This window comes from Lepeophtheirus salmonis, chromosome Z (genome assembly GCF_016086655.4).
Source record: "Lepeophtheirus salmonis chromosome Z, UVic_Lsal_1.4, whole genome shotgun sequence".
Lineage (NCBI taxonomy): Eukaryota > Metazoa > Arthropoda > Copepoda > Siphonostomatoida > Caligidae > Lepeophtheirus > Lepeophtheirus salmonis.
In genome coordinates this window covers 15,573,309-15,597,339 of record NC_092584.1, presented here as the reverse complement: position 1 = coordinate 15,597,339, position 24,031 = coordinate 15,573,309, and the positions used below count along the sequence as shown (strand labels likewise).

At 33.0% G+C, this 24,031-nt stretch overlaps 2 protein-coding genes and 1 long non-coding RNA gene across 8 annotated transcripts; 2 read left to right on the top strand and 1 right to left on the bottom strand.

Moving 5' to 3' along the window:
• Nucleotides 1-616: 616 nt before the first annotated feature.
• LOC121130083 (TATA box-binding protein-like 1) lies at nt 617-14,868 on the top strand. 6 transcript variants are annotated; one of them, XM_040725787.2, is made up of 5 exons: nt 617-806; nt 2,940-3,390; nt 3,595-3,842; nt 5,202-5,426; nt 13,768-14,868. In XM_040725787.2, the coding sequence occupies exons 2-5, from the start codon at nt 3,091-3,093 to the stop codon at nt 13,877-13,879; spliced, it is 885 nt and encodes a 294-aa protein (XP_040581721.1). In that variant the 5' UTR covers nt 617-806; nt 2,940-3,090; the 3' UTR covers nt 13,880-14,868. The 6 variants fall into 6 exon arrangements, with proteins under 6 accessions (XP_040581721.1, XP_040581723.1, XP_040581722.1 ...); XM_040725789.2 differs by having other exon boundaries at nt 641-790; XM_040725788.2 differs by having other exon boundaries at nt 641-858.
• A 3,713-nt stretch (nt 14,869-18,581) lies between these two features.
• On the top strand, nt 18,582-20,230 carry LOC139907358 (zinc finger MYM-type protein 1-like). The gene is made up of 2 exons (XM_071893750.1): nt 18,582-19,691; nt 19,748-20,230. The coding sequence occupies exons 1-2, from the start codon at nt 18,903-18,905 to the stop codon at nt 20,072-20,074; spliced, it is 1,116 nt and encodes a 371-aa protein (XP_071749851.1). The 5' UTR covers nt 18,582-18,902; the 3' UTR covers nt 20,075-20,230.
• Nucleotides 20,231-20,505: 275 nt separating this feature from the next.
• Nucleotides 20,506-23,771, bottom strand: LOC139907356 (uncharacterized). Its single transcript, XR_011783906.1, has 2 exons — nt 22,468-23,771; nt 20,506-22,411 (listed from the first exon to the last, which is right to left on the bottom strand). It is a non-coding gene; the product is annotated as an uncharacterized lncRNA (long non-coding RNA).
• Between the last annotated feature and the right edge of the window lie 260 nt (nt 23,772-24,031).

The window sequence follows — 24,031 nt, the reverse complement described above, 5'->3', positions numbered from 1 at the left end:
TCCCTGTATCATGTATGTAGTTGTTTAGAACTTAAATAATCAACAGAAGACAACGTGACTGCCATTTTTATCAGCAACAGACAGTAATGGGTCTCGGCCTTTTTATTGCCGCAAGAAGTTAAATGGTTTTTAAAAACTGGCTAAAAAAATATTGCACTATTTTGACAGTGTTTATCTAATCCCGCTAGATGTAGCAGCGACATCTTAAGAGCTAAGATAATAATAACAGTCGATTTTTAAACCTTTTTTTTCCTTTTTGATATCTTTCTCTCACTCAACCTTGATTTATTTATCAAATGGTTCTGCTAAAAATAAAGGATCCCTTTGATCTGACTCTCAACTTTTATATAAATGAATTTGTATACTTTGACATTTATCACATACAGTATGGAGTAGCAATACCTTCAAACTTTTGAATAGAAAGGAATTCGGATTGTTATTTAGAGACAAATAAGCTATTATGAATGACGTCATAGCCCAACATGAAGGTTGCTGTTGTTCCTGCCAATATAGAGGGCCACATTCTCATCGTGATTTTTTTAGACTGCAATGTAAGTAGGGTGACAAAGAAAAAGAAGGAGGGCGCTCCCTCATATTTTGTTTCTTTTTCTTTCTTGAGTATGTATAATGTAAGGAAGTCAGTCCCATCCTCTCAGTTTCCCCGTACACCACCCCCTGTGTAATTCCTCCATTTGTAAAAAGAAATAAAATAAAAAAAGGGAAAAATTGAGGACGACCTAAAAAGAAAGAAATAAGAACTTCGTTTAGTGACTAGTGGGCGCGACGGGAGGTGATTCCAATCCCGTGTGAGTCTGGATTTTTTTACTCATTTCTTCATTTTTTTTCGGAATTTTGAAAGTAAGAAGCCATGTTTTTCGAGCCTCTTCTTTCCCAAGTTTCTTCCTCATCTTTGACCACGTTTTTTCTCTTTCTAAAAAGTCCCACCTGATCTCCGCCTTACTTCTTCGTCTTACTTCTAAAAGAGTTACTTTCTGGATGCTGCTCTTCGTCTTTGTGTCCATGTGTGTGTCTCTCTGTGTTAATATTTCATTACGGGTCAGGATTATAGGGAGTTGAGAGTTACGGAATTGAGAAGGAAGGATTCATCTTCCTCAAAAACCACTGGCATGATTTATTACTTATTAAAATATTATTGAAATTATAATTCGGGGAGGAGGATTTCCCAAATAAAGTATTACTTTTTATGTATAAAATTTAGTACTACAATTCCCTAAATAGATAAAATCCTATGAGTCACCTTAATTCTTATGATAAACTTTGTTTGAATCATGAGTAGCAAGTAACAGTATTTTTGTAGGAGGACCAAAGCTACAAATTCAGTTCTGTATGATGTTAATGAACCAATTCCTCACCGTTCATTATTTTGTCATCTACATGGCAAACTTGCCAACAAAGGATTGAGCTAATTTCATACATAGGGACATTTCGAGTAGTTTTTGATCCTCTGAAACATAAACCATGACATTATATTTTATGTAAGCTCCCAATGCGTGTTCTTTTGATACTTTAATTGTTGATGAATGAATTTACACTCTAAGATGATATTTTAATATTTGAGATGTCCTAATCAAATACATACTTTCACAATATTCATTTGTTCATAAAAATGTAATAAAAAATCCCTCTGCCCACCTCCACCAAATATAACTTAAAGAAGCGACATTTTTTTTATTGAAATTAATTGTATATTTGTCTGGCCTGACTGGCTTTTATTTATTTATATATCTTATGTATATCATAGCTATTATGTATTTATTTATCTTACTACACTATTATTCAATGCATTAGTTTTATGAAATGATATCTTATAAAACTCTTTAAATACAGCCGTATTCATTAAAGACAAAACTTTTTGAAACTTATTTCTGATTTTTATTATTTCTCTTTTGGTTTAGATGAGAACTGACCCAACATTGGAGGTTTTCTCTGCATCTGAGTACTACCTCCATTTGTATTGATTTGTACGATTCGTAGTATATATCCAGAGCCCTCTTCATTACTTTTGATGATGAACACAAACACATATTCGTTGTTACTTTACCACTGAAGGGATTCTACTCTTTATGGAATAACTGTTGATATTATTTAAAACGACTTTAAATCTATTATTTCCTGCTTATATTTCAAATTTAAGCATGTTTTAATCATCAAATATTGAAATATGAATTAATTATATTTATGATATTTGCATCATTTCCCTGCCGTCGCTCTGGAATTAGCTGCACTTCTGCTTCTCTTATTAAAATATGTTCTCGAATTACAGTCCTCTAAAAAGTTTTTATTTTGTTTTGACGGATGTGAAGTGTGTGTCTGTAAGGTGTGTGATATATCCAAAAAGAAAATGTATCTATGTCTTGGCAAATTAGTTACCTTTCATTCTGTATTTCAAAAATATTTTTATCTGAACTATGTGTAAAGTAAAATCCTTGTTTTCTATCGTTTTATTTTTAAAAAAGCCCAACTTTTGTTTAACTTATTGGCACAATAAAGGCAATAATGAATTACCTTTGATGTTAATATACATGTATATATTTATTATATCAAATTAACTTCTTTCGATCAATAAAAAGCAACAACTTAGTAAGTTTGCTATAATTGGAGTCTTGTGTAATAATTTGTTTTCCCTTAAAAGTTAATTACTTTTACATATATAATACTTTTAAGGTTGCTTCTTATTTTATATATATGAATAACATATTATTTTGTGTGTGTTATGCCGATATCATTTGTTTGTTTGTGGTAATATAATGATGAATAATTAATAATCAATACATTTTTATACAGTCTGTCTGAACATTACTGTAAAAAAGTTATAGAAAATATTCTTAATTATATTATCACAGCGCTCGAGGTGATGATATTGGTGAGGTCCATCTTAAAGCTATATATTTAATAACCTATCATTTTATTTTTTATAGGTAAAATAATTTTTCAAAGGACTAATTATTTATGGCATTTGAATCATAACTTGGGAGGACATCAAAATTATTTGAATCTGGGTAAATAAAAAGAAGGAAGCGGCGATTCGTTTTTAAGTGATTTAATTAAGTAAAATAAGTGTTCACTTAAATGGCCACAGCCGTAGAAACATCTTTTAATGCTCACAATGGTGGGAACACGTTAGTCCCAGGGACTGCAAACGGTACTCCTTCTACTAATACTACCACACCTACGTCGAATAATCATGATAATGCTTCATCGACTACGCAGATCGAAGGAGCAGGTCCGAATCAAGACTCACAAGAGGCCGTTCCTGAAGTGGATATAGTCATTAATAATGTAGTGTGCAGTTTTAGTGTTCGTTGCCATTTAAATCTTAGAGACATTGCTCTTAGAGGCGTTAACGTTGAATATCGCAAGGAAAATGGGGTGAGTGATATAAATTTAGTAGTAGTCAACATTTTCATTCCTCTTCATTAGTAATTAAGGGCGCCATGTTTGGTATTCCAACTTTTGTCCCCCTTGTAATATTTTGTTTGGTGTATGTATGTAAAAGTTCAAAAGATATGTAGTATAAAACATGCCAATAGTGGGGTGCTGATTAAGTGTTCTTATTTTTTACTTTTTTTCCAGATGGTTACTATGAAACTACGACGACCTTATACAACTGCATCTATGTGGTCATCAGGTAAAATTACTTGTACAGGAGCTAATAGTGAGGAACAGGCTCGAATTGCAGCTCGACGCTACGCTAGACTTTTACAAAAATTAGGGTTTAGGATCAGATTTAAAAACTTTCGAGTTGTCAATGTTTTAGGAACATGTACTCTTCCATTTGGTATCAAAATTGCAAACTTTTCTCAAGCTCACCGTCAAGCGAGGTAAGAGCGTTACTACTATTACACTACCAATGTACCGAGTGCTCAAGTAAATATGTACCCGGTTTATTAAATTTGTCGTTAATTACTTAGTTCTTCTTATTTGCGTATCATTGGCATGTCAAATTTAAAGACAATGAGCTATATATTTATTTCAAAATAGCAGACAATGGCCTTATTAACAGCCTAAATTTGTAGTCCAAGGAGTTCAATTTTTGTGATGAAGACGGACATGGAGTTAAACATCGGTTTAACGAGCTTATAGAGCGGAGAGGGTGTCTGTTGAAGCCGGCATTCCCTTCCAGTAGCCTTTTTTTGCCAATGCAAAGAATTTATCCCTGCTTTTTTTCTTCTTTCCGAAATACTTGTGTATTCGTAGAAAACGACCTTAAAAACAAAGCGACATCGTCAGCGTTAATTAATTAATTTCATTTAAGCCTATAAGGTTCTACTGCGGTGCTATCAGCAAATCTTCAAGCAGAAAAAATTGGGTGTAGAGGATTTTATCCCTTGTATCCCAATTCTGTTGCAGCAGACCTAGTGTGAAGGGTTACTTTTTCCTAAAGTTGGTGCTACTGTCCTGACACCATTTTGATTTATTGTGGTTGTTATATGTAATTTTCGTCAGGAGTTGTTCCCTTTTTACATGGAATAACTATATGTATTAACACTTTGTATTAAAAACCAAATAGGAACTAATTCGAACGAATGTATCTTCTTTCTGTCTGACCTTAGGATCCCAAGCATCATCAATTGGTATGAATTCTTTGTTCTGAAGACACATATTTGAAAGTCATAGTGTCGACCCTTGAATGCATCCATCTCTTTCTCACGGCCAATATCAAACTAACAGGATTAAAGTTTTTTTTAAACAATTTTTATCTTACTGTCTCGATCCCTTAAAGTTTCGAGTAAAGTGACTTTGAACGCTAACCTATTGTATACTTTCTCCATAGTCTTTTATTGCAATGTTTTTATAACTGAAATGGGTACCGAGAAGATAATGAATGAACCTTTTCTTCTTGTTAATTGATCTTTTCAACTAGATGACAAATATATCGGTGTAAAACTATTTCCCATCCAAAGAATATATATATATAGCAAAAATTTGAATTGACTGCTCAGTAATGATAATTATTTTAAATTATTTAGACCGGGTATTTTTGCAGGATCACAATTTCAATCATTATTTTAATATTATGAAATTTATAGTTCCTATCTTGTTACGCTCGATTAATTAGCTTAATATGCTCAAATTATTGTATGTATGTTTTGTTTTTTTGTAATTTTTTGAACATTAGTAAATTCATGTTTGTCCCGTTACAATCAAATTATTAGGCTGCTTATAATTTATTATTTCAGTTATGAACCTGAATTACATCCAGGTGTAACCTATAAAATGTACCATCCAAAAGCAACACTTAAAATATTTTCTACTGGAAGTATTACCGTTACTGCTCCAAGTGTCAGAAATGTCCAAGCGGCTATTGAACACATATTTCCTCTTGTTGATGAACATAAGAAACCAAAGACTTCAGCAGATATCAAGAAACCTATACCAGATCTTCCTCAAGCACCACCTCCTGTGTAAGTTACATTATCCTACATAACATTATTTTATCAAATTTGAGTAATAGCAAAAAAAATCATATAAGTTATTATTTTTCTCACAATCAATTGTTCTTGGGCTCCATAAACTTACCGCAAGAGAAAATTAATCCCCAAAATATAAACTTTATAAAATTTAAAAATAGTTTTGAAGCAAATTCATTTCCACTAAACTTATCTCCTGGTCAACTCAGGATAACCTACAACATATTCACGAGTTCCTTTTTAGAGGCTGCTTCATATTTTTTTTAAAAAGATAAGGACTACTATTATGTAGATATAACCAAAACTTTGATACACGATCTTTTCTTGTCTTTGGGTGGATACAAATAACCATTTTTCTAACATTAGATTAAAACCTTGGGCTCAACCCCTACATTGTCAGTATAATCTGCTTCTTTTTAGGATAGCGCATGTATTATTCTATGAGGATATAAAATAAGTGATTTATTGATTAATTAGTTTTACAGACGAGAAACATTTCCCTCAAGACGAAAGAATCAGATTCCTTAAGAAGTGACTAAATATTTATATATCCACGTTTGCGAACTAAAATATTCACATTATAATGGCTGGGAAGGGTTTGGAATCTAAGTTTTATTGCTGGTTATATTTATCTAATGAATAAGTCTTAATCTTACCATTCCATTTAGATAGAAAAGTCCCATTAATGAGACTCGCCGAAAAAAAATACTCTCAGAAATGAGGAAACAGGAGAAAAATCTAAAAACTTTTTATTTAATGGACAACTATGTCGTAAATAAGTACTAAAATGTCCCATTTTTGAGGTTAGATTTTGAAAAATTATTTTCATGTCAAATTGATTACATTTGAGCCTTCTTAAACCATTTCAATTTTAAACTATATACTGTATTTTTTGTGTGGATATTCTTAGAGCTATTGTCTCCAAAATTATGGAGCAAAGCCAATTTCTATATTTATAATTTCTTATGTTGATTTGAAGATTTCGTAGTGAGTTTTTTTCAGCCACTACGCAATAATATGGATAAACCAAATGGATATCCATACAACTCTCCAATCTCAAAATTGTATAATCTTTATTCTGAGAACTTCACAACAGAATATTTTATAAGTTTACAATTGCATTTCGGAGCTATCATTCACTGCTTGTAAATTCATTTCCCCAAATAGACTCAAGGTTAAGTCGTGGTGCAATAGCGATTACTGAGGACTTTTGTTGTGTCTGTACTTATTTATTTGGTCCAATCCAGTCTTGGAACAGTTTCTATCAGTCTTTACGACTGTCAGTCTTTAGAATTGTGAGAACTAGAACTGATATAAAAAACTATAAATAAATTCAAGTGACGGTGTCATCAAGGACTCAACTTTACAATTTTACAAGGACTAATATGCAGGACTGGACCGACTGCAGTGTTCAATTCTGAATAAGGAATGACACAACACTACTGAGGACTTATAAAATAACCTTGCATAATACAAAACTAAAAATCCTTCAAAAAGAAAAGTAGCAGCATCATTAAGAAGTTGAATTTTTCAGAATTTGAAGTTGTGTGTACAATATATTTGTCACGAATCATGATCGGAATAACGTGAATGTCTGATATTACGTTTTATCAATGGAAATTAAGAACTTGGCTAGTTCAGAAAGCTTTTGGAAGTGATTTTTATCGAGGAACAACTTTGAGATTACATCTTGAGACTGTTGTGATATTTTATTTATTTGCTCTCGTCTCCATGCTCAAACTTGCAAAGCCTTGATTGCTTACTAATAATATATTGTCAAAAAAGATAAAAATGAATAACAACGGGCCCTAGAGTCGCTCCAAATATGTTAAGTTATTAATATAAGTTGCAGACGCATTATGCCTGCATGTTAGGAGACAAATAAAATGACCTGAACCTTACTGTCTATTTAAAGTATCCCTTATTTGCCTAGTTTTATTAGATATCTCACCCTAAAATGTTTAACTGGTATGGGCACTTGTTAGAGTGCAAAAGCTCCCGCTAATATCAAGTGGAGTGATGTATCTGAATTTGTTCCTAAGTTATTCTGACCATATATAATCTTCGTAGCAAGTTTGATCAAAATCAATCTGTTACTTTAGCTCTAATCCTGATGAAAAACAGAGGCAAAGACATAATATGTAATAATAAGATATTTTCTCTAATTATACTACTTTTTTCGTCCCTAGTCAATCAAGAAAAAAATTTACAAATTTAGATATTTAATAGGGATTTTCAGTACATAGTACTTAGATTTAATTCAAATATCATTGTGTATCAGGAGCATCAAGTAGTATTCAGTGCAGTCTTTTATTATTCTTAAAGCCATTTTATGAAGATTTATTGGAAGTTATTCCATTTTATGGTGTGAAAATATCAACTTTGAGTCCCAAAAAGGGCGTCTCCTTCAATTATGATGTCATGCATGACGTCAGCGAAAACTTTTTATAACTTTTTAGAACATCCGCATACCAAATCTGTTTAAAGTTAAAATGGTTCAAAAAGGTTAACATGGGGGTGAAAATCTAATTACTAATATTTTAATATATTAACATGTGAAGATTAATATAAAAATTGTAACTATTTTTTAATCGAGTCTTTTTTGTTTACACTTACACATATTGCTCGTATTTGAATGATTTGATGATGTATCTACACTTGTTTTGGGGACCAAAAATCTATAATTGAAGTTTTATTTTTGTTATCATGATACTGATTGACATAGTTTTGTGTTTTTTTGAAGACTTATAAGAAACAATACTTAATGAGCTTCATATTCTCAAGATGTGGGGGTAATGCATGTAATATGGAGGTAGATACTTAAGCCAACTTGACCTACCCGCTGTGAATAGTTTTTAAAAATTGAACGGCAGTTTTTTGTTAAATAATTTTCAAAATTTTGAAAAAAGTAAATATGAATCCCCCTGAATGTATATGTACTTTTTTAAAAGTATGTTGTGTTATTAATCTAATCAGAATTCAGTATACAATAAAAATACGAATGAGAATGAACTCATTACTTTTTTAAACTTTTAGTTATGTCCTAAATTGTATAAATGTTAGAAATGGACAGAGCGTCAAAAGTCAAAGAACAAATGCAGATTTATTTCTCAGATATTCAAGTGTTACATCCATACTTTGAAGCTTATATGTATTTTATAATATTTCACACGATATAGCAATATCGTCATTGTTACATTTCAAGCCCCTTTTAGCAATATAATTTTTGTTCGTAGCACACCCTGTGTCTTTGAACAATTAGTGGAAGCAATTAAGCGACTTTATATGGTTATATTACTGCTACATAAAAGTAAGTTCCACACATGTGTTTGTGTCCTTATTTGGGATTGAAGACTACTAGAAGTTGCTTGATATGTAGAAATATAAAATTAGTTTTTACTTATTTCCATGACTATGAATTCTTATAGCATCATTGTTGTCGTTCGGTTAATAAGCCTCAAATTAGGGAAATATTTTAACATGTGATTTACAACAAAGAAGCAAAAATTGACACGGAATACTATGTAGGAAATAAAGTCATTGTGGACCAATTTTAAAGGAGTACAAAAAATACGAGTCATCTTGTCCACATTTTCGTATAGTAAGATTTTTAATTGATTTTAAGATCTTTTTAGAGATAAAATTCACTATTTACAGTTTGTGCAATTGGAATAAGAAATATTGATTAATAGCCAGTCGGACTAGAGCAGTATACCCTACATCCATCCCGTTTGTCTAAGGAATGGTGTACATTAAATACCGGATTTACACAGGGAATTTTGTGTTCAAATCATAAATATTACTTTATGTTAACGAAATAACATTGGAAACAAATATTATATATCATTTTAAAAGTAAAATATATTTTATTAACCAATAATGGGCCCTCAAATAAGTTATAGAGACTTAAAATGGCCATTCTGATGTAGATGAAGCAAACATAACTTTTAGCCTATGTTCGTTAATTGAATTGTTCTATTACTACCAGTTCAATTTGTATTAGTTCGTTTGATTAAATATAATTTGTGAACATCACAAAATATAAAGGGTGAGGACTCAAAAATTAGTCAAATTTTAAAACCCGTTTTCACTTTTCCATATTTTTATTTTGTGCCATTTTTATGGCCAACTTTTGAAGCAAAAGTTGGTAATTCAATAATTTTTCTACACCTTTGAATAAATATGACCCCTTCATTCTGAATGATGGCTTCAAAATCAAGCAGTAGTTCTTCCCAACTTTGGAATCATTGTTGAGGAGTATACACAGCGTATTCTAATTCCACAAAGTCAACGTTCAGACCGCTAATTAGAGGGGAAATAGTAGATGCATGGGCAACGGACATCCAAATGCAGTGTACATTTTTATGTAAATGAGGGAACACCGTGTTGTGTGTCAGTCATTTGTGCTTCAAATGAGTGTTTTTCACTGTGATCGGAAGTTTGTCGCAGAGAAAGTTGTACCTTATTAACAAACAATATCAGAATAACTTTACAAAAAATGTTTTGTGCAATGGCAGGACCACCAAGCAAGTTAAACACAGCCACCTCTACTTAACAAAGAATTAAGGGCCCTCTTAATACTTCAAATTGAACCCTATTCAGGTCTACGCTTAAGACTATATACAGGCTAAAAAATCACCGTATCTGCTTTATAAAGTATATAGGCCCCTTCCAAATCCTCCAAAATAAACCTAGCATTAACTACGGTGCTAGCAAAGTAAAACAATTCTTTATGTATGTATGTATTTTCAAATGGGACAGTCACGGTAAAAGGGGACGTCTGCTATAAACCACATCAAAATCAGCACATGCACAATGTACGTGGGGTTTATTCAGCAGTATTTGAAGGGGGTATATATGCTTTATGAAGTGACATCGGTAGTTTTTAACCTTCTTAGTGTAAATGGCGTTGCCCCAATCAACTTATGGGCCGGGGTTTATTTTGTAGCATTCGAAAGGGGGGTATATAGTTTTTAAAGTCACGGCGGTGTTTTTAACTTGCTTTGGCCAGAGGTATTGTGATTTTGTTAGTAAATAACAGGAAATTTTCCCAATGGTATTTTTCCACGCTGGCACATACTCCCTCAGATTTTCTATATCCCCAATTGCCCCCAACTTATGGCATTCTTGCTGTTAGTTTTTCAAGATAGGCCGGTGGGATATCATTCCAAGTATTCTTCTAAATGTTAAACATCAACTCATTTTTACTTGTGGTGCACTTATCCCGAACTTGTGCATCTAGGTGTTCACACAATAGCTCTATTGGGTTGAATTCAGGAGATTGAGCTGGTCATTGCATAATAGATAAGATGTGAGAGGCTTTTTTCTTTTCCAATAAGTTTTTGAAGAGCTTGGAATTATGTTTTGGGTCTTGTTGATAAACAAACTTCCTTACAATTAATCTCTGTCCAGAAGGAATATCTTCAGGATAAAATGATAACCATTCTGAAGTAATTCACTACCAATCTCTCATACTTGCCAGATATTATATATGAAATTAAGCCTGACCAAAACAGTTGGAATTTTTACAGACAAATATTAAAGAAATATTTTATGGATCTATTTTTTTTTTTCATAATAATTTTCATTGTGTTAAGGTAAAAAATATTAATAAAGTCATAAACATTGTTGAAAAGGGCAAAAAAGTATTTTTCCTCAAACTTTTTATTGTCAGTGTATACAAGGAGAGGGTACCCGCAATACAGGAGTGAATGGAAGGGAATAGAAACAGAGAATGAGGGTGGAAGGGAAACAACGGAGAGATGTACAGACAGAGAGAAAAGGGAAAGGAGTTTGATTTTAGTCAAAAACAGACACTTAATGACATCGGATCCCAAAAAATATCATACAAACATGCTAGATGTTATCATTTCATTTCAGTTTATTAAAATTACTTTCTTATGATGTATTTATGATGAATATAACTGCACATTTTTACCTAATAATATGCCTCAGAATATTATCATTCATCCTTAGAGGTGTGTTCTCATTGGCGTCATGGATTTCATTTTAAATCAAAGGCAACACCATGTAGGAAGCATAGAGTTGATATATTTATTAAATAATTTGACAAATTTATATAATATAAGTCTCCAGAAAATTTCATCTAACGGCTTTAAAAACGGGATGGGGATCCAAGTATTTAATACAACTTCATGACAAAGAAAAACAGTATTATTAATATATTAGGATCTTGATGAAGACAAATATATTTTTGATAGTTTTTACTAAATGTAGTATGTTATGACTATCAAAAACGCAGCAATAATTGACTATTTTTTCTTAAATCATTAGAAAAGATGTATTCTTCTAAATTTGATTATATATGCCTCCAAAAAGGGCCTACTTTCACAATGATGGTGTCTCATGAAAACTTTTTATTTGTAATTGTCATCAATAAAGTCAAAAATTACAACCTTACTATATGTAAAGTCTAACGGAATTTATATTGTTCTTGGTACAAATAAACTGTAAATGTTTCATCTCAATTTGTACTTCATATACCTATATATATTTCAAGAACTTATAATACTCGAATCCACAATTGTCCTACTTGCAAATAAATAAATAAAATATGTATAGTATAAGATGTGGAAGCAAATTTTTCCGGTGAGCAAAAACAAAACTCAAAATTGTATTAACTAATTTGATACAAAGAAACAAAAAAATGTTGGGAAAGGACAGAGGCTGTATCTTATTCAATATGGCCTCCATTAGAAGCAATGAAAGCCTCAATACGTTGCCTGAAGCTGGTACATACTTTGACAATTTTTTCGTCAGGGTAGTAGACCTTAAAGGTGATGGACTACAGGTCATCCACATTAAGGTGTGGGGTGGAGTTGTATTTGGGATGTCCTCAATGCCACCCTGCCAAATGTAATCGAGGGGAAACCGCCTAAGTTTTGGGTGCAATAAACTCCACTTCCTGGAGCTCTCAGCGTCCCTTTGTCAACGTTCTTGGCATACTGAATATTGGGGACGTTAGCTTTTGAGGGTATATGTACGTCAAGCAATTCGGATACACGACGCCTTTTCCCCTCCTGTTCAATTATTTGGTGGGCGATTTTAAAAAAAAAAGATAAATTATGACGCAATCACATGAATAAAATCAATTGCGCAGCATTTTACTCATAAAATGCGATTAAATGACCGGAACATTTTGCTTCTTCCCCCTGTAGGTTAGTTAATTTTGCCGTTAACCATTTGCCTCAAGGATATGTCACCTTAATATGTAAAGAAATTACATTTATAGGTCTTTTTTGTTATTTTTAGTTAAAATGGATGTTCATTCGGTATTTTTTTCTCAAAATATGTAATTTTTGATAACTATCAAAAATTACATTAAATGCTTGTTTTCTATAGAAAAAATGATGGAATCATCCACAGCATTTTCAATGCATACACCAACAAAATCTCACTATATAGTGAATTGGAACAAGAGACAAAATAAGGATTAGTATAATAAAAAAACCAAAAATGAATCAACACAGCAACAATTCTAATGGAAGAATTGCTTATTAGACAAGACTTGGACTTACGAACAGGCCTAATACGAGGAAAGAGCATAATTACATCATTATCTCAACAGAAAACAAACATTTAATGCATTTTATAATAATAAATGTTATATATATTTTGATTTAAAATTTCCAAGGAAACATCAATTTGAACTAAAAGTAAACAATAACTACCTATAAACTCCATTTCTTTATATATTAAGGCAAAAGTACCGGCCACCCTTTAAGTTCATTACACTGAAGGTCTCGGAACAGGTCTGATATTAGTCGGGGGGTCAATTTTACCCTAAATTACACCATGTTTGAAATTTTTAAAGGTTAAAGATTTGACCTCAAGGTCAAAGATGCATTTGTTTGAATAAAAGTATAAGATATAGAATAATTAATGTGTAAATGTCTGTCCAATTACGTTTAAAATATATTGATATCATTAAAAACAAAAGAGAAATAGCTGTTTAAAAACATGGATGCTGGCCTCGAGGATTGAATTTTAGGAGCCTCTAACTCCTGATATGGAAGTCAAAGAAGACTAAAATTTTAGATTTTTGAGTTTCTATTCAATATTAAGCTATATTCAAAATTTAAAATAAACCTGAGATGGTGCCGTATAAAATGTGTCTTTTTGATCGATTTGACGTGGAATGATCCTAAATGCTTGATAAACTTAGCATTTGTTTATTTTTATTTCCTCTGTATTTACTATGAAAAGATTGGTCATTTTAAGCCATTTTTCACTTTCATTCCCGCTAAAAGCTTCATTTTTAAATTCATATTTTATGTTGATGACTAATATGATTATTTTTTTGTTGCCTTTTCAGGTGTCGCAAACGTAAACATTCAAGTAATGACGATATATTATACTTAAACCATGACCGTGAACAAGTATATGGGAGGGCTGACGTTTGTTCTGACACAGAACAAGATAAATAATAATCGACGACTACTTCTACTATGGACATCCTCAAAACATCTCTAGAATGTACATTACGTTCAGCAGCAATAAACGCTTGTTTTCTTTGAAATTTCTCTCATCTTAACTAGGATTTTTTTTTTTATAATAGGCGTATTTAAATTCTCGTTTAAATAAAATATACAATATTAATCAAATGTGAAGAGAAGGGTCTTTCAAAATCCTTTGCCCCCCCATGCCTTTGTTTCCTTGCCTATAAGAAAAAAAAACTACTAGAAATGCCTTCGCATTTTTTATTTTTCGCTAGGATAGAAAAGTATAAAAAAACCAACAAACATAAGTAATAATTATTTAGAAGTTATATGAACAATATTTTTTTTTTTTTAATATCTTTATTAGTAAAATAAAATGCATATTTGTAATTGGAAAAAAAGTAATTCTCGAGCTCACAAAGAATAAAATGCCTTTTCTCTTAATATATATAAAAACTTATATATTTTTGTTTTTCCTGGATTTTTTTCAAAAGTTTATGCATGAACAAGGATGATTTAATTTAAATCAGTAATAAACCCACACAACACAATAATCATACTATATGTATATCTGTCTGAAATAAAAATTTATTTTATAAAATAAATAAAAGCTTACATATTTTCAAAAATTTATATGTACCTATAATTATCCACTATAAAGTTCGTTTCACAAAACCTTCTTTTTTTTCTTCATTCGTGTTATGTTTGAAATGATGACACTTAATAATTAATTATGATATTCATGTAAAACTTTCTACAAAAAAAAAAAACCGAGTCCAATATTTTTTGCGTACATAATATTTGGTTTTTATATATTCGTAATTCCTAACTAGCTCTATTTTATACTACAATAATTATGATTAATTAAAGTCTTATAAAGCTACAAAAATTGTAATTTATTCATTTTATATAACTAAACTGCTACTATTTCATCATTTACTCAAAAATTAATATTTAAAATACACTTGAAAAATTAATCATTCAATAGCGTTTTATTTAGGACGGTTCAGCAGGAGTTTTCAACTAATGGATGCGTGTCGACAGAACAAAATTAATCTAAAAAGTCCTAATTTACAATTTTTATTTTACTTTATTAATAAACTAGCCGTTGTTTCTATTAGTGATGGGTAATTAATCGGAATCGGAGACTCGTGTGTTTTTTTTGTATTCGGCATCCGTAAAATAATCTTTAATGTCCAAATCTTATTTATTACTTTTTGAAGTTGTGAGGAAAAAATAATAAACCCCCTTCCCCCATAATTAAGGAATCTTTGATTTTTACAATAAAATTTTATATTTGAATTTGTTTTCAAAATATTTAATTTTTTGAAGCTTTTTCTGAAAAAATTATGTTTTTCAATTTTTTCTCAATAACTATAGGTTTTTGAAATTTTTCTCTACAAATTTAATATTTGGATTTATATTACAAATTCAATTTTTATAAAAAAGTTTTGAGAACAGCTCAGAATGTTTGAAATTTTTTGTGAGTATTTCTGGATTTTGGAAAAGGATTAAAATATCAAGCTGTATCTTTGAAAAAAAAATTGAAAAATTAAGTTTTTAACATTGTTAACCAATTCCCCCTCCAAAAAAAAAAGTCTGTGAACGGCCCTGATAGCAAAATGGTAATTTTTTTTACTTTTATTTAACATATCAGTCGGGCCCGTAACTATTTACTCGACTCCATTATGCAAATTTTGAGAGGTAAAGAGTCATTTTGTGACAATGTTCCGATGAACAATATTGTAGAACACATAATTCGCTGTCGATTGCTAAGAATAACATTGCCCTAGTCCCACCATGAGCACACATTACGAGAAGAGAATTGAGATTGCAGCACTTTTCCGTGCGAGATTGTCCAAGAAGGCCATCTTGGGCCTCGAGAAAGACGATTTGAGTGGTAACCTTTGGTCATTTTTTTGTGCTCATTAATTTGAAAGGTATACAATGATTAGAAGTGCAACAAGTAAGAATAACGTTCTTGCCTCCGATTTCAGAGACGAAAGAGTGAAGGTTTTCATTTGCAATGAATGGAGCAGGAAATTGCATTGAAGCAGGCAAAAACCTTAAACATATTCTAATTATATTATAGGTCACTTGTCTAGCTTATAGTCTGAACAGAATAGGAACGCTCTGCCCTGATTACTTCTAAAATACAAATATTTATCATCTCTGAAGTGAACATTTTTTTAGAATTCAGGTGATCTAAAATAATTGAATATTACACCAAGCACTTCAATTTAGTCAAAGAGTCTACTAATGATATGAATAAATATAATGTTGCAATCTAAAAAGAACAAAAAATGTTTTGAAGAATGATCAACTTTTGTCAGAAATAATCTTAATTCAACAAACTTTGAATCCAATCGAGGTAATCATTAAAGCATTGAAAGAGAGATTCTCGCAACTACCAAGTATAATACAATGTTATATAGATATAATTGTTGAAAATCTATGCCATGATACTACCATTGAACCTTTCAAAACTAAATGTCAGGAGGGGATAGAGATACATCAAATTTAGAGAATGGGCACCTGAAACCATCAATCACGATAGCGAGTTTTTTAAAATGAAAACCCCCCTATCATCAACTTAGATTCCGAATGGTTTTCAGTGGGATATCCTAGATAAATGTACCAAAAAAGTCCCATCTGACAGAGGTTAACGTCAAGAGTATGATAATTAGACGAAACATTGAGATTCACTTTGAAGATAATTGATTGGCCCATAAGTTTCTAAATGTAATAATATTAATAATTCATTAGAAATTTGAACTTCAATTTTGAATATTAGATACTTATTACAGCTCTCAACATCTATAATAACCAAACCTTCATCCATCATCGCAAACAACGGATCCAATAGCTCTTTTAAAATCACAATTTACAATAGTATTGTTTTAAAAAATCCCTATCGTGATTGATGGTTTCAGGAGCCAATTCTCTCAATTTGATGTATGGTTATTAATACTACCAATATTATTATTCTCGCTTTTCTGTTCAGATCATGAGCTAGACAATTAACATCGGAAAATGTTGTCTAAGGGTTTTAGCTGCTTTAATTCAATATGATACTCCATTATTGGTAATGAAAACCTTTCGCTACTGAAATCGGAGCCAAGAACGTTGATGATACTTTGTACATGAACATTTGTAATCATTTTATAACCGTCTTTTATAACATCTTCCAAATTAATGAGATAATGACTAACAAAAAAAAAAAAAAAAAAACCATCTAAAGGACCAATCAACATTCCAGTCATGGATCGCTGTCGACTGTCTGTAATTCCGTAAAAGAAATATAACCTTCGCTTCAAGTTCTTGATTTATCTTGGACTTCTTTAGGGCCGTACGTCAGTATTGCGCTTTGTCCGCTTCAGCGGACCAAAAAAAAAAACCTTACTCAACCGTCCACCAATCATATAGGTATGTAAATATAGATGAATTAAGTCATAATTAATTATTAAAATCTATTATATATATGTAACTTATGACCAACTCATAATAGTACAGTCATTATAATAAAATTACATATTTGTAGCACGTCCACCCAAAAGGAAGCTAGATAATTTTTCTCAAAATTGAACATGGAATACATTTTCCAACAAATTATAGTTCATTTAAATAAAAAAATGATTCTGATTAATCCTTTGGAGGCACCACAAATTGTACTTAAAGTAGCCAAAATTCACCGGCACATTTATAGAATTAGTAAATTAATCAATTATATCTCTAAGACAATATTGGGGCCAAATTAAGTCAGATAGATAAAACGGAGGTTTTAAACTACAGTTAACACTCTCGGGTATCTCAATTCATCGCAGAAATTTGAATTCAAATCCTGTAATTTACCGTAATATCTCTTTCAAATATTGCCTGTCATTTTATAAATATAAATGATTGAACCTTTGAATATAAAAAACGCGTTTTCCTTTTCCTGTGATACATTTCTGATAATTAATAAATTACTGCAATTATTTCAAGAGTACTTTACAGCCAAAAATAAAAAACAAAGACGCACACAACATTTTTCGTATGGATTTAAAGTACTTCACATTGAGTGGATATTTGAGTTAGATATTACGTTTAACGTTACTGGTTGCAAATGTGAAGTACTTTTCCATTTCCAACCTTGGGAAATTTGAGTTCAAAACATGAAAAAACAGTTCCTCGTTGAAAGTTCATTCTAACAAAAAAAACACAAACTGTCGATGGAAAAGTGGATCAATTTCCTCACATCAAAGAGAAAGAATACCTCAGTTCTCGGCCATGTTCAGTCTCAACATGCTGAGGAAGTCGTGAAGTGGCGAGCTTATTTGAGGTATCTTTTCCAAACTGTTGGTTTCCTCGCAAAGCAAGGATTGGCTTTTAGGGGCGATTCCGAAACAAGAGAAAAGTTGACGGAATCTAATGAAAACAATCCAGGAAACTTCTTGGAGCTTTTGTCCCTGCGTTCACACGACAATCATATTCTCAAAGATAAACTGGAGGCCGAAGTCAAAAAATTTGGTTCAGCTGGGGCAGGTTTTGCCAAATGGACTTCACCTGACATCCAAAATGAGCTGATAGAGATTATAGCATCCAAAGTGACGGAAAATATAATTGAAGATGTCAAGACTTGTGCCGGCGATGATGACTACTGGTTCTCTGTGATTGTTGATGAGACATCAGATATATCAAACACACGGAGCAGTTCAGTCTGTCACTGGGATATCTGACGAGTGAAGGCATCAAGAAAGAGAGCTTCCTCAAGTTTGTAAAAGTTACCCAGACTGACGGCAAATATTTGTTTGAGAAGCTTCACGAGGCTGTCAAGGATCTCGGCCTTAACCCCGCCCGCACTGTCTCCCTGGCCGCGGACGGTGCCTCCAACATATCCGGCATCAAGAAGGGTCTTGCCGCCAGGTGGAAGGAAGCAGCCCCACTGTGTGTCTACATCCACTGCTACGCCCATGTCCTCAATCTTGTAGTCAAGGATCTTCTCTCAGATATAACCCTGTTGAGAAATACAATGGGGACAGTACAAATTTTATACAACTTCATTGAAGGGTCACCAAAGAGGTCAGCAATCTACAAGTCGGTGAAGATAACAAGTAAAGATGAGGAGCATGCCAAGGTGATGACCCTGAAGAACCAGTCTGCTACCCGCTGGAGTCTCCGCTACGATGCTGTACACGCTGTATCTCTAGGGATGGTCAGAATCATGAAGACCCTCATAATAATGAGAAAAGATAAAGATACATTGTCGAGTTCAACAGCAACTTCTCTGCTCAACAGCATCTTTAGTCACGAATTTGTTTTCGGCATTGAACTGTTGAAGACACTCCTCAGACACACATCTAGCTTGTCAGATGAACTTCAAGGCAGAAAGGTTGACCTAACAAAGGCCCGGAAACACGTCAACCTAGTGATTAGGACTCTTGAAGATCTTAAGAATGAGAAAATCTTTGAATCAATCTGGAAACTTGCTGAGTTGAAGTCGTCTGAGATGAAATCAGTATTTGACCAGGAGGACTCAATTGATTTGGAATTCAAGGAGGCGAAGATTCCAAGGAGAATAAAGTGGAAAGGAACAACTGAATCCTACTTCCGTGAAACACATTTCGATGTTGCAATCAATAAGATTGTATTAGAGCTTGAGAGCAGATTTGCCACCGACGATACAAACATCACAATGGATCTCATTGCAATCGTCAATGACAGTGAAGTGGAGACCTGTGTCATTGAGCGTGTCGCCAAGCACTACAGACTTGAACTCGAGCAGCTCCAGTCAGACCATGCAATCTTCCAGCAATTCAAGGTTAATATTATAATGTTTCATTTTGCATTATATGTTTAAAATTTATGTTTCTCTAGGCAGATATTGACACAGAAGACATGGTTTCGTCACAAATTGCTGCGGAGTTAATAAGCTCGGGAGTGTTCCGCCTGATGCCGGAGCTATACAAGGTGATCGTTATCCTGGCCTCAATGCCCATCAGCAGCTGTGAGGCGGAGCGGTCATTCTCCTGTCTCAGAAGGCTCAAGAACCACATGAGGACCACCATGGACCAGGAGAGGCTCTCCTCCCTCACCCTCTTGAACATGGACAGGGTGATGGTGGACAAGGTGCTCCATGAAGACATGGACAGTTTGATTGACACCTTTGCGTCAAGGAAAGAGAGGAAAAACTTCTTCTTCTAATCATGATAAAGAACACATGCATTTTTTTTCTTCATTTTTTTCAAACACATCACCACGTATACATGCGAGTTAAGAACATCAAGACTTGTGAACATAATTTATTTTCTGTCGATGTAACCGTTTCATGGTATATTATAATCTCGTTCATTATCTTCATCCGTTATTATTTTAAAAATATTTAAGGAGGTTTAAATTGTTTGACTTAATTGTATAGTTCAAAAATTTTCTCTCATTCTTGCACCGTGCATTTTATACTCCATTATACTCCTTCCTTTATGAATAGGTCGGCATTGACTTTCCGTCCAGAGTTTTTCCTTTTCATTTTATTTTTCCCAATGTTTGCCTGAAGAAAATAATGCCGAAAAAGTTCACGAATATGTCATTTATTAATAAAAATATATTAATACGATTTATTCAATACACATTGTATGAGTTAAAATCTAAAATTATTTATTCATAATAGGACAATTAAAAAGAATTCAAGACTAAATAAGCTGCAATATATGACCAATATAATTTACAAGAATTATTTGAAAAATAGATGCTAACATCAAAAAAATTAATTAACTTAAGCATATCAGATTGTATTTTGGCAACCTTTCTAGATTTGAGATTGTTTTCATATGATCTTTTTCTGACTTCCTGTCGGATGTTGTTATTGAGAAACCAAATTTTTGTCCATCACGCTGAAGAGATTTGTAATATCTTGCCAAGAATGCTTGCCCATTTGTGGGGTTGATTTGTTGAGAAGGCAGTTCCTTTCTTCTGGCTGGCTGGTGATGAAAGTAAACAGAGAGTGAGCATTGAGGCACCTGAGAAATAATATATCTGTTGAAGTCGACAGACCTCCTCTACTTAGGATGTCAATTAACCTGCTTTGATTAATTTGTTCTTCATTAGATTCCGCCACAATCCTAATACCAGTGTCAAGTGAAGAATCGTCAACAGCTAAAAAGGATCTGCATGACGCACATTTGACTTTCTTTTTGAGAGGAGAGTATGCAATATATCCCAGAACAAAAAACAATGTATTGTCTTCTCCTGTAGTGGACATTGTCTCAAGATCTGAAGGCTGCCAATCTGTAAAAATGGTATCCAATTTTGTTTTGTCTAATATGGTCATGTTATTAAATTTCAAGAGAGATTTGATCCTGATCTTATTTTCTGCCTCCAGAAATTGTCGAACACTAATATAATAGTTTGCTCCACTAAGCTGTATATACCAGCCAAACCTTTCCTCGATCTTATCAGTATGGAACATTGCAAGCAAGATGTGTACGAAATTATCCTCTTCTTTGATCAGTAAGTACCCGGCAAGATCTGCTACAGCTACAAATGTGTGTTCAGTTGTAAGAAAAGTTTCTGCAGTCAATCCTCTTTCACCACTCTCTTACCATACAGAGAGAAAGTCTGCAAACTCCTTGAGGAAGGACAGTCGAAGCTAGTTTTCTTTAATGACCGGTATTCTGGTTGCATCTCTTTTCTTCCGTCCAACCGTTGGAGTTTTTACATTTAAAACGTTCCACATAGTCCAGACAAACTCAGCAGTGTGATTGAATTCTGGTCTTTTATCTACGTAGAATTTGAGAGCTCCAATAGTAGACCATTGAAAAACGGGTTCCGCTAACTTCACATTTGTCTTCGCAAGAGCTGTTGGATGGAGGGCCTTGAGAGAGAGCTTGTGTGCTTCCTTCACTTTGAATGTTGACTCTTTATTGAGGATTTCTTTAATATGAGCAAAGGTAGGGTGTAATGATGATTTAACTCCAAGACGGTTCAGGGGAATGATGAAGTATTCTTGCCTTTGGAAGCAGTTATAAATATATTTAAAATTGTATACAGGGTCGAAGATGAGATGAATTTTTATATTGAGGTTGTGTAGGTGAGTAGTAATTGAAGTCTGGAGCTCACCACAACAAAGAAAATGAGTAAAAAGCTTCCTGGTGACTGGGTGGTTATCAACTAATACGGTCACAACGATCAATCCGATTTGATAGAGGTTTTTCATAATTAGAGTATATTTGTTGTAGAGGAATTCAGCGTTTAATTTGGCAACTGGTTTAAGTGGTACCACATCCATGTAGTTTCCTCCAACGGATTTGATCATAAATTTAGGGACCGTTTTAGTCGTTTGGTTGTTCTAACAGCCCAAGAACTTACCTCTAACAAGCTCAACTGTTTCTGTGGACTAAAACTCATCAATTATAAGATTGATATTACGTTCTCTGCTGTTAAGGTAATTGATCCTTGTCCCAAGATATTTGACTATAGATGGCGGTAGTCCAGTCTCTACGGTTACTGCAGTAGACAGAGTTCTAAGATATTTGGGCCATGGAACTGTAAGGAAATTTGACTTGAAGATTTGATCATAGAGAGCCATACTAACATTTTACCACAAAAGACAAACAGAGAGAAGACAAGGTGAACATCTCTTTCTGTTGGGTTTCTTGAAGAGTAATGTCATCTGTTCTATAATGAAAGACAATTTGGAAGAATGAATTGGCTCCAAATCTGGGGATGCAAGTAGTTTTTTCAATAAGCTCATGATGATTTCATAAGTATCTTCATTATTCAAGAACTCTTTTGATTCTGAATACGCAGCAATGTTGATTACTTCAGTTACTGATTTGATGACATTGGCCTTTGTGGTAAGACAGTTTGAAACTGAACTATTGCTTAACATATGATGGCCATGAAAAATTCGAAAGGTAAGGTCTTCTTAAATTTTGAGGCTAGCCTTAATATTAATGCCCCTACCTTCAGTCGTTTCCAGCTTAACAAGGGCCAATTTGGTAGATTTATTTAGTATAAATCCCCACAGCAATGTTTCGAGTGACAACTTATCATAAAGATCGTTAACAGTTTGCGTCTCTTCTTCCCCAAAAAATTTTGAGCTCCACGGCTTCCTGACGCTCGTTTTCGAGCTGGAGTCGTAGGCCACTAGTGGATGCTCGATCGGTTCTAGGAAGAGGTGGAGGAGAAGAGAGGTAGGAAGGAAGGTTTGACCACACTGAAGGCACAGCATCCCTTTTGAGTCTCCTGAAAAGTTAAGTAATTCAATTAAGTAAATATCTCAATCCTTGATTAGTTCTATATTTTCATTTTAAAGTAACCTAGCCATTTACCCAAAGCTAGAACCTGTTTTAAAGCTTATGTCCATGAGAGCCCAACCTTAGTTCTAGTGGCCCATTATGACGACCACTGCCCTATATTTGGTCAACAGAATGGATAAAATAATCAAATTTTGTGAATTGGAGGCCACACAATCTTGAATTCTTCGCATTTTGAATTCATATTGAGATCCACTTTCTGTCTAGGAACATCCCTTTCCTATTTGGATTAAAGATCCAGATTAGGAGGTACTTTGAAACCAGAAAAACTATGGTAGGATTTTTGGGGTACCGTCATAACCTTGACGGTATTCGGGGGCACAAGACTTCCATCCCATCACATTAAACTTAACAGTCACGATAGGAATTCTGAAGCTATAAGTTAATTATAGGATATTAACTATCCTTCACTACTGAAAACAATGACTAATCAATTTTAAAAACAAGCCGTGCCTTGGATCCAGCGCACTTTTTTATTCATGTAGTTCAGATAAAGATTGTCCAATGCAAAAAGCCGCTTCCGCTTTTTTGGACATAAAATATTCATGTCTGGTTATGCTATAACAAGTGTACATCTGATGTTTGAATTCCACCCCCCTTCAATAGTTTAAGACTTTTCCGTGAGTGGAGCTTGTGCTCCTTCAAATAGTATTAGAACTTATTTTGCTTTAAATTAGTTATGGAACGATTAATCGGAATTGAAAATCTTGTGTTTTTTCAGAAATCAAAACAAGCGTCGGGAAAATAATATAAATCTTACTATTTCGATTCTTATTTCTTACTGGAATTTAAATATTTATTAATTTTAGAAAGTTATTGAAATAAATAAATAAATTTTGTTTTCCAA

Bases quoted from the DNA above. Each gene is read 5' to 3' on its own strand.
- LOC121130083 (XM_040725787.2), top strand. From the start codon at position 3,091: ATGGCCACAGCCGTAGAAACATCTTTTAATGCTCACAATGGTGGGAAC. The intron at 3,391-3,594 runs GTGAGTGATATA...CTTTTTTTCCAG, and splicing joins AATATCGCAAGGAAAATGGG to ATGGTTACTATGAAACTACG. The intron at 3,843-5,201 runs GTAAGAGCGTTA...TTATTATTTCAG, and splicing joins CAAGCTCACCGTCAAGCGAG to TTATGAACCTGAATTACATC.
- LOC139907358 (XM_071893750.1), top strand. From the start codon at position 18,903: ATGGGGACAGTACAAATTTTATACAACTTCATTGAAGGGTCACCAAAG. The intron at 19,692-19,747 runs GTTAATATTATA...ATGTTTCTCTAG, and splicing joins CAATCTTCCAGCAATTCAAG to GCAGATATTGACACAGAAGA.